General features: G+C 45.4%; 1 protein-coding gene across 3 annotated transcripts; it reads right to left on the reverse strand.

Moving 5' to 3' along the window:
• Positions 1-4,452: 4,452 nt before the first annotated feature.
• LOC112215638 (homeobox protein AKR) lies at positions 4,453-10,071 on the reverse strand. Of its 3 annotated transcripts, none has more exons than XM_024374833.2 (4): positions 9,715-10,071; positions 8,081-8,144; positions 7,729-7,961; positions 4,453-6,251 (listed from the first exon to the last, which is right to left on the reverse strand). In XM_024374833.2, the coding sequence occupies exons 3-4, from the start codon at positions 7,957-7,959 to the stop codon at positions 5,565-5,567; spliced, it is 918 nt and encodes a 305-aa protein (XP_024230601.1). In that variant the 5' UTR covers positions 7,960-7,961; positions 8,081-8,144; positions 9,715-10,071; the 3' UTR covers positions 4,453-5,564. The 3 variants fall into 3 exon arrangements, with proteins under 3 accessions (XP_024230601.1, XP_042155082.1, XP_024230600.1); XM_042299148.1 differs by having other exon boundaries at positions 8,038-8,144; XM_024374832.2 differs by lacking the exon at positions 8,081-8,144 and having other exon boundaries at positions 9,715-10,069.
• Between the last annotated feature and the right edge of the window lie 706 nt (positions 10,072-10,777).

Here is a 10,777-nt window from a genome sequence, read left to right on the forward strand (position 1 = left end):
ACATGCTTTGTAAGTAGGAAAACCTGCAAAATCAGCAGTGTATCAAATACTTGGTTCTCCCCACTGTATCTCAAAGTGCTGTACAGAAACCCAGCCTAAAACCCAAAACAGCAAGCAATGCAGGTGTAGAAGCACGGTGGCTAGGAAAAAATCCCTAGAAAGGCCAAAACCTAGGAAGAAACCTAGAGAGGAAACAGGCTATGAGGGGTGGCCTGTCCTCTTCTGGCTGTGCCGGGTGGAGATTATTTTTTTTTAATTGTTTTATTTATTTCACCTTTATTTAACCAGGTAGGCTAGTTGAGAACAAGTTCTCATTTGCAACTGCGACCTGGCCAAGATAAAGCACAGCAGTGTGAGCAGACAACACAGAGTTACACATGGAATAAACAATTAACAAGTGAATAACACAGTAGAAAACAAAGGGGGGAGTCTATATACAATGTGTGCAAAAGGCATGAGGAGGTAGGCGAATAATTACAATTTTGCAGATTAACACTGGAGTGATAAATGATCAGATGGTCATGTACAGGTAGAGATATTGGTGTGCAAAAGAGCAGAAAAGTAAATAAATAAAAACAGTATGGGGATGAGGTAGGTGAAAATGGGTGGGCTATTTACCAATAGACTATGTACAGCTGCAGCGATCGGTTAGCTGCTCAGATAGCTGATGTTTGAAGTTGGTGAGGGAGATAAAAGTCTCCAACTTCAGCGATTTTTGCAATTTGTTCCAGTCACAGGCAGCAGAGTACTGGAACGAAAGGCGGCCAAATGAGGTGTTGGCTTTAGGGATGATCAGTGAGATACACCTGCTGGTGCGCGTGCTACGGATGGGTGTTGCCATCGTGACCAGTGAACTGAGATAAGGTGGAGCTTTACCTAGCATGGACTTGTAGATGACCTGGAGCCAGTGGGTCTGGCGATGAATATGTAACGAGGGCCAGCCGACTAGAGCATACAAGTCGCAGTGGTGGGTGGTATAAGGTGCTTTAGTGACAAAACGGATGGCACTGTGATAGACTGCATCCAGTTTGCTGAGTAGAGTGTTGGAAGCCATTTTGTAGATGACATCGCCGAAGTCGAGGATCGGTAGGATAGTCAGTTTTACTAGGGTAAGCTTGGCGGCGTGAGTGAAGGAGGCTTTGTTGCGGAATAGAAAGCCGACTCTAGATTTGATTTTCGATTGGAGATGTTTGATATGAGTCTGGAAGGAGAGTTTGCAGTCTAGCCAGACACCTAGGTACTTATAGATGTCCACATATTCAAGGTCGGAACCATCCAGGGTGGTGATGCTAGTCAGGCATGCGGGTGCAGGCAGCGATCGGTTGAAAAGCATGCATTTGGTTTTACTAGCGTTTAAGAGCAGTTGGAGGCCACGGAAGGAGTGTTGTATGGCATTGAAGCTTGTTTGGAGGTTAGATAGCACAGTGTCCAATGACGGGCCGAAAGTATATAGAATGGTGTCGTCTGCGTAGAGGTGGATCAGGGAATCGCCCGCAGCAAGAGCAACATCATTGATATATACAGAGAAAAGAGTCGGCCCGAGAATTGAACCCTGTGGCACCCCCATAGAGACTGCCAGAGGACCGGACAGCATGCCCTCCAATTTGACACACTGAACTCTGTCTGCAAAGTAATTGGTGAACCAGGCAAGGCAGTCATCCGAAAAACCGAGGCTACTGAGTCTGCCGATAAGAATATGGTGATTGACAGAGTCGAAAGCCTTGGCAAGGTCAATGAAGACGGCTGCACAGTACTGTCTTTTATCGATGGCGGTTATGATATCGTTTAGTACCTTGAGTGTGGCTGAGGTGCACCCGTGACCGGCTCGGAAACCAGATTGCACAGCGGAGAAGGTACGGTGGGATTCGAGATGGTCAGTGACCTGTTTGTTGACTTGGCTTTCGAAGACCTTAGATAGGCAGGGCAGGATGGATATAGGTCTGTAACAGTTTGGGTCCAGGGTGTCTCCCCCTTTGAAGAGGGGGATGACTGCGGCAGCTTTCCAATCCTTGGGGATCTCAGACGATATGAAAGAGAGGTTGAACAGGCTGGTATTTGGGGTTGCGACAATGGCGGCGGATAGTTTCAGAAATAGGGGGTCCAGATTGTCAAGCCCAGCTGATTTGTACGGGTCCAGGTTTTGCAGCTCTTTCAGAACATCTGCTATCTGGATTTGGGTAAAGGAGAACCTGGAGAGGCTTGGGCGAGGAGCTGCCGGGGGGGCGGAGCTGTTGGCCGAGGTTGGAGTAGCCAGGCGGAAGGCATGGCCAGCCGTTGAGAAATGCTTATTGAAGTTTTCGATAATCATGGATTTATCGGTGGTGACCGTGTTACCTAGCCTCAGTGCAGTGGGCAGCTGGGAGGAGGTGCTCTTGTTCTCCATGGACTTCACAGTGTCCCAGAACTTTTTGGAGTTGGAGCTACAGGATGCAAACTTCTGCCTGAAAAAGCTGGCCTTAGCTTTCCTGACTGACTGCGTGTATTGGTTCCGGACTTCCCTGAACAGTTGCATATCACGGGGACTATTCGATGCTATTGCAGTCCGCCATTATGACAGAACATGGCCAAGATGTTCTAATGTTCATAAAATTACCAGCATGGTCAAATAATAATAATCACAGTAGCTGCCGAGGGTGCAGCAAGTCAGCACCTCAGGAGTAAATGTCATTTGGATATTCATAGCCGATCATTAAGAGTATCTCTAACCACCCCTGCAGTCTCTAGAGTTGAAAACAGCAGGTCTGGGACAGGTAGCACGTCCGGTGAAGAGGTCAGGATTCCATAGCCGCAGGCAGAACAGTTGAAACTGGAGCAGCAGCACGGCCAGGTGGACTGGAGACAGCAAGGTGTCATCATGCCAGGTAGTCCTGAGGCATGGTCCTAGGGCTCAGGTCCTCCGAGAGAAAGAGAGAATTAGTGAGAGCATACTTACACAGGACACCGGATAAGACAGGAGAAGTACTCCAGATATAACAAACTGACCCTAGCCCCCCGACACAAACTACTGCAGCATAAATACTGGAGGCTGAGACAGGAGGGGTCAGGAGACACTGTGGCCCCATCCGATGACACCCCCGGACAGGGCCAAACAGGAAGGATATAACCCCACCCACTTTGTCAAAGCACAGCCCCCACACAACTAGAGGGATATCTTCAACCACCAACTTACCATCCTGAGACAAGGCAGAGTATAGCCCACAAAGATCTCCGCCACGGCACAACCAAAGGGGGGGCGCCAACCCAGAAAGGAAGATCATGTCAGTGACGCACCCCTCCTAGGGACGGCATGAAAGAGCACCAGTAAGCCAGTGACTCAGCCCCTGTAATAGGGTTAGAGGCAGAGAATCCCAGTGGAGAGAGGGGAACCGGGCAGGCGGAGACAGCAAGGGTGCTCCAGAGCCTTTCCGTTCACCTTCACACTCCTGGGCCAGACTACACTCAATCATAAGACCCACTGAAGAGATGAGTCTTCAGTAAAGACTTAAAGGTTGAGACCGACCGAGTCTGCGTCTCTCACATAAAAATGGAGCGCTATAGGAGAAAGCCCTGCCTCCAACTGTTTGCTAAGAAATTCTAGGGACAATTAGGAGGCTTGCGTCTTGTGTCCGTAGCGTACGTGTAGGTATGTACGGCAGGACCAAATCAGAAAGATCGGTAGGAGCAAGCCCATGTAATGCTTTGTACGTTAGCAGTAAAACCTTGAAATCAGCCCTTGCCTTAACAGGAACCATGTTTAGGGAGGCTAGCACTGGAGTAATATGATCAAATTTTGGGGTTCTAGTCAGGATTCTAGCAGCCATATTTAGCACTAACTGATGTTTATTTAGTGCTTTATCCGGGTAGCCGGAAAGTAGAGCATTGCAGTAGTCTAACCTAGAAGTAACAAGTAAGCATGGATTCATTTTTCTGCATCATTTTTAGACAGATGGTTTCTGATTTTTGCAATGTTACGTAGATGGAAAAAAGCTGTCCTTGAAACAGTCTTGATATGTTCGTCAAAAGAGAGACCAGGGTCCAGAGTAACGCCGAGGCCCTTCACGGTTTGATTTGAGACGATTGTACAACCATCAAGATTAATTGTCAGATTAAACGTCTGCTGTTATCTCGTACTAATTTATACAGGATTATGCTAATACCTTGGAGCTCTGGTGAACCTATCACACACACACACACGCACACACGTAGGAATGTCTCAGGATAGAATGACTCATGAGACCGAGACAGAGAGCATGTAGAAACACAGGCACATGCACACACAAAGTGCTATTTCTGTCCTCTCCCTGCCTTTTTTTCTTCATGTAGCACTAATGTATGATTGATGGAACTCATATCGCTCTACATTCTGTGCTACTGCTGTTACGTGATTCTAGTGGGCAAACGCCTGAGAAGATTCTTGATCCTTAGATGTGGTCAATGTGAGCGAGTGTTCCAACAGTGAAACGGCAAGCGTAGTAGAAAACAACTATTTATTTAAATCCCATATGTGACCCCTTATTTGCCACAAACATTGCACAGTATGAAAGGAAATCACATCATTGGGCGTCATGTCACAATCGCTGTACACAAACATGGTCCTTTTTTTGTACATAAAAATGCTTTTTGGTGATTTAGAAAATGCTATATTTTTTTCCGATGCTGGTGACTTCACAAATGAAAAACATCTTATTTAGTGTTGTTCTTCCAGTTAACTGGCCATCGCTACACAGGTTTGTGTCCCAAATTGGCACCCTATTCCCTATATAGTACACTACTTTTGAGCACTATATAGGGAATAGGGTGCCAATTTGGCTGCAGACACTATGTGAGGAGGGGAAGAAGGCTCAGACTAGGAACTTGCTACATTGTTCATCTGAATGATCCCTTCGTATAGGAAAACGCTTAATCAAAACAAAGACGAGAGGTTTACTTTCTTATAAAATATCAAAAAGGTATAAAAACAAAAAGTCAAAAGAAAACAAAAACTATACTCTTATGAAAAAAAAAAAACACAGAACCCTTTCTACAGTAGTGATAAAGTTCATCATAGATCCCAAGAGCAAAGTATGTTTTAAGACACTGAGATGAGAGATGGGGACCCTAACTCGGCCCTATTGTGCGAAAGGCCGAGTGGAAACCATCGCAAACTGATCTCTGAAATGTAAAACACATCTGGAAACTACATATCCCATGGGGGATAGGTTTGTGAAACTACATACCCCATAATGGAGGAGAGGAGAACCACCCTCCCTCACCTGCAGAACACTTGTATGCCCTCATGCCTTGCTCTAGTAAAATACATAGGAAATGTTTTAAGACAGGCAGCGCTTTTTTTGTCCGTAAATCTTTTTGGTCCTGTGTGCAAAAAAGATGCACATAGATACATACATACACGCATATGACAAAATAAAAAAAGAACTAACAGCCAAGGCACCTTGATATAGTTTTGTACACCAATGTATACCAAAAATATAAGTTATCAGGCTTGTTGAGTTGTGTTTGTTCTTTGTTGCACAGTCACTGAACTCATGTGAGGAGTTCATTTAGAGACAACAACAACTGGGTTGTCATCTCTCTTTCCCTCCCCTTTAAGACACCAGTTGTTTAGCCTGCAGCTCCATCTCTGCCGCCCGCTTGAGGGCCACATCCACTAGGAGCTGGAAGCCACTGAAGTCCTGTGTGATGTCTGGGGGGGTGGGGGGAGGGGTGTTGAAGAGCCCACTCTGGGGGCTTAGGTTACACTCCATGGTGGTGTGGGTGGTGGTCACTGGCGGGGCGCCCAGGCCCAACCCTTCCTCTCGGCATCTGAAGAGCCCCAGAGCCTCTGTGGTGGAATGCAGCAGCTCTGCGGCCCTACTGCCATCTGTGTTAATGCTGGAGAGGAAGCAGGAGAGGTAGGAGGGGTGGCTCGAGCCCTGTTTCTGCATGGCCATGGTGGTAACAGTGGTGTGACAGATGACAGAGGGCCGGGGAGCCACGGTGGTGTCGGGCCCCAGGGAGGAGGAGGGGGACATCTTAGGGGACGATATGGCCTTCAGCAGGATGCCGGGGCTGGGGAGACCTGCCTCGAAGCTGGAGGGGTGCAGCGCCCGCTGGTCGTAGCTGTCCTCGGGGCCCGTGGCGTGCTTTGGTGACTGAGAGCTGGAATCAGAGAAGCCCCCGTCGCCTCCCTTGCTGCCTTTCCGGGAGAAGGTGAACCGGTTAGGGTCTTTACCGTCTTTACGCAGCATCTCCGGGAGGAGCCGCCGACGTGCGTTGATGAACCAGTTGCAAACCTGAAGGAGAGCAAATTGCAACATTTATTTCAGTATATAGTATAGTTTCAAGTTAAGACTTTTTTTAAAGTTAAGGGGGAAAAAAGGAAAGCACAAAATTATACTTTATCTCACACGATGACATAAAAACAGGTTACATACCGTTTACATATTTGCATGACATTGTATGCAAAACATGCATCATATCTGAAACATCTACGAGCATATGTGATATGCACAACTTAATCTTGATCGTATATATTCTGGCATACCTATAGCCAATGTTTAAAAGCTCTTGTTATGACAACCTAATTGCACATCAACTAATGTTATTTTGTTACTTACGTTAACGTCTTATAAAGCATAGTACGACAGACAAGAAAATATAAGGTTCTACTTCTGTGCTCATCAAGAAACTCAAACTAGGCCTTTGAAAAGCCATCATGGCAGGTAACACAAGTATGCTGTAAGGTCTTGTTGCCCTCCCCAATTCTATTGCCCTCTCCTCCCCCCCACCCCCTCTTCTCCCAGCCAATTATCAGCCACGGATGGCTCAAAGCCTAGAGCTCTCAGTATGTAAAGGACTCTGTATTGTTCCCAGACAGCTGGGCTTGAAGAGGGCTGGGGAGGGAGGGAAATTCCTGTGTGATCGTTACAGCCAAGCCCACGCCAACCACCCAGCAGAGTGAGTGAGCCGAGTCAGAGTTCTTGGTTCCTCCTAGTCACCGTGTGTCCCCCAAATGGCCCCCTATTATTACCTACAATGTGCATTACTTTTGACCAGAACCCTAAGGGAAAAACCATGTGGACACTTGTCAAAAGTAGTGCACGACATAGGGAATCAGGGTGCCATTTGGGACACAGAACAATGTTGTTTCACTTCAGATGTGTCTCGTCTGACAGAACGTTGCAATATCAAGCTTCCTTGAAAGGTTGCTAGCTGTTCATTGTCCACGTGTCAATCATGTTCTCTTTGTTTACGTACGTGTCATAAAACCGCGATAGGACTTTACAACCCAAGGTCCTTGTACATTGCGTTTCCGGCCAATCATTTGTTTTGCATGCCACAGACCTACTAGTCATCTGGTGGTAAACCTATGAACACTGAGGCCCGTCACTCTGGCCCTCTGATTCTATCCTTCCTTCCTCATTTCCTTGAGATCTGTAAGTGATAAGATGAGTGAAAAGCAAGCAATTCAAGGAAGGTAAGAAGGAAGGATGCATTGCTGAAGTATTTGAACAGGGCCCCTTATGTAATCGATGAGGATCATTAGAGAGTTCAGCGTAGCCGGCAGGTAGCCTAGTGTTTAGAGCGTTGGCCTAGTAACTGAAAGGTTGCTGGATTGAATCTCCGAGCTGACAAGGTAAAAATCTGTCATTCTGCCACTTGAACAAGGCAGTTAACCCACTGTTCCCCGGTAGGCTGTCATTGTAAATAAGAATTTGTTCATAACTGACTTGCCTAGTTAAATTTAAATTTAAAAAAATGTTAGCATACCTGTAGTGTGGAGAGCTGCGTCTGCTTGGAGAGCAGGGATTTCTCCTGTTCAGAGGGGTAGGCATTGTAGCGATGCTCATATAGCCAGTCCCTGAGGATCTGCACTGACTCCTTGGGTAGGTTCCCGCGCCGCTTCCTTTTCCCACTGCTCCCTCCCGTACTGGATGACAGGTCCAGGGGGGCGTCCATGCTGTCCTCCTCGTCCGTCTCACTGGCCGACAACGTCATCATGCCTGTGTGTGGAGAAGAGAAGAACGGATGTGTGAAAGAATGTCAGTCAGAATTCCCCAGAATCCCCCCCAAACGCACCCTTGTCTGTATGTCTGTCTGGTCTGGTCTGTCAGCCACCCACCTTCCAACAGCCCAGTGCCAAAAGCTAGCTCTCTTGCGGAGGCAGCTGATGTGTCAGAAGCAAGCTGTCATGTTCAGCCATGTGATTCGTGGAACAGAGAGGGAGGAAGTGGGGGTGGAGAGGGTGAAGAGGAGGGACATCACAAAGGCAGGCTGCTCCAATGCTGTGTCAGTTATAAAACCTGCCTCGACAAATACTGCAGGCCTACTGTACTGAGCAAACACCTCTTCATGTTGACACTGACACAGTGCAGGAAGCTACAGCAGGGCCCAAGACAGCTGAAATAGTTATTCCAGGGGGACAATTCCCAAGGCTGTAAAAACATCTGTAGTCCATTTGTTTTTCTTTAAATCGCCTAATAAAACAGTTAATACAAAATAGTTTATTTACCACAAGCCTTGACAAAAAACCTGAAAGTCAGGACAATAGATATATTATCTGGAAAATAACACATTCAAAAATCTAACTTTTTTTGTTGCAACTTTAATCATTTAGATGGTCTTATTTAAGTTTTAAATTGTAAAAACTAAAACATGGCATCATCTGTTGTCCATCATTCCATGTCAACAAAATACTGTACCGGATATCACTAGATCTGTCCTTGGCATAGGGGTGGGAAATCGATTTTTTTTTTTTAACTAAAAAACATTGAAGTTGGAATGAGGTAATTATGTAGGATTGTATGAGGAAGGGGGAGGGGTACTTGTTGCAAGTCAACGTCTCAAGACTAAACAAAAGAATCTTGTTCGTCGAACCATTATTTCACTACAATTTGAACATTTTTGAAAAGTTACTAATTTCTTACTTAAAATTAAGTCTATTACTCATCGGGGGGGGGGATTGAGCGTTTTATAAGCTCTACTCTTAAGGAATTTCTAAGTTTAAAACAATGTGTAGAAGTTCGTGTAGTCTAACACGAGGTCGAAGAATGCGAGAGCAGCGTCGCAGAATGAAAGCCAACAGCAACTTCACAAAGGAGGTCAGGATTTGAACGCTGTGCCAATCGAAAAAAACAAAACACACAACAAAAAAAAAAATCAGGGCTCTGGAAGTCTGCTGCAAATTTCGAACAATCTAATTTCATTCAACAGTGTGGCACATAATACAACGTATACCGAGATAATGAAACCATGTTGCAGCTAAACTAGCAGAGGGAACTTACTCTGCATCGTCGGGGCTACACATTTGATACATTTTAATGAACTAAATGCGCGGTGACGTAAGGGTTTAGAGATGCCCTCTAATTTAGCCAATCCACCCAGATGTACCCTAAAGGAATTAGCTAGGTATTGGAAACTTGTTCATCATGAACTAAGTTTTCAGAGTAAGCTATTCAGTTAAAGGATCTAACACTATTGTATAACAAAATGGTTATGATTATTTAGTCGGTGCCTTTAACTAGTCCACCTTGAAAGATAACAATTCCTTGCATTTGAAACGGTTTAAATCAAAAGGCATATACGCAAAACAATTTTGACAGCCCGCCTGCACACAGGGGGGACCCTGTTTTGACTGGAGCAAACAATAGGCTGCGTTGCTTGCATTGAGAAATGCCTTATGCGCGATCTCCCTCAATATATCTTTGGATACACGCGTTATCGAAATCGGCACGCCGATGGAAAAAGGCGACCTACCCTTTTTTGTCTTCATATCCGTTAGAAATCCCCTTTTCACGTTGGTCACGAGAGGAGCGCAGTAATTTGTTTCCTTCTTCTTCTCAAATTGTATTCGTTTAATTGGCAGATCCTTTTTCTCGGGATATTCCACACCTATACTCCAAATGGTTAAACGGCTTTGTTCATTGAAAATAAATCAAGTCATAGAACCGTTCCTCGGCTTCTTCAATTGTTTGAGGCGCAATGGGCTACTTATGCCAGGGGTAGGCCACCTGAAGTCCGCTGCTCGACTTAGCGAAGCCTTTCTCATTCAATGTGTGTTTGATCATGAAACTGGGTGACAGCTATCTTTGACAGCTGCGTGACTCGAACGCACAAAGATCCTCCCACTTTAGAAGGGAAGAGCTAAAAAAAAAAAAATCTCTTGACATCATCATGGCTTTTGCAATGGCATATACACAATTTGACCGAACAACCGCTCGAATGTATTCTACTATTTATGTTAACATACGTAGGGCTATACTTGAAATGCGTAGCTGTAGGTATGGAAGCTAAGGGCATTGGAGATCTTGCAGCAGTTTTCGTGCACAATGTTGAAAACAAACAACCGCAGCATGGCAGGGCTACTTCTCATCAGTATTTCGGACTGATTGGCTAGTCTATTCCTTGTATCAATTTCTATGCCCATGTTTATATAAATAGCAGAGCCCTATTAGCATATTCATGATTTCATTAGCTAATGCATTATGCAACAAATGGGATGGTTGTCAATTTGTCAACGGGGATAGGCTAATATCCAATGTCAGCCGTAAGGACTGTCAGCGATTTTATGCTTGCATTGATCAATTCAAATAGCATTTGGGAGTGGTTGCATAAATCTACTTCTGCATTGACGTGAACACAATCTCGCCGAACATCCGCAAGAATATATTTTACTTTTATGTTACAAATGTAGGGCTATAATTGAAATGCGTAGCTGTAGGTATGGAAGCTAAGGGCATTGAAGATCTTGCAGCAGTTTTAGGGCACAATGTTGAACACAACAACCGCAGCATGGCAGGGCTACTTCTCATCAGTATTT

This window comes from Oncorhynchus tshawytscha, linkage group LG16, assembly GCF_018296145.1.
Source record: "Oncorhynchus tshawytscha isolate Ot180627B linkage group LG16, Otsh_v2.0, whole genome shotgun sequence".
Lineage (NCBI taxonomy): Eukaryota > Metazoa > Chordata > Actinopteri > Salmoniformes > Salmonidae > Oncorhynchus > Oncorhynchus tshawytscha.

What these genes read in the sequence shown, in the direction of transcription:
- LOC112215638 (XM_024374832.2), bottom strand. An exon ending in CGCAGCTCTCCACACTACAG is followed by an intron (nt 6,252 to 7,728) that starts GTATGCTAACAT and finishes GCTCTCCTTCAG; the next exon opens with GTTTGCAACTGGTTCATCAA.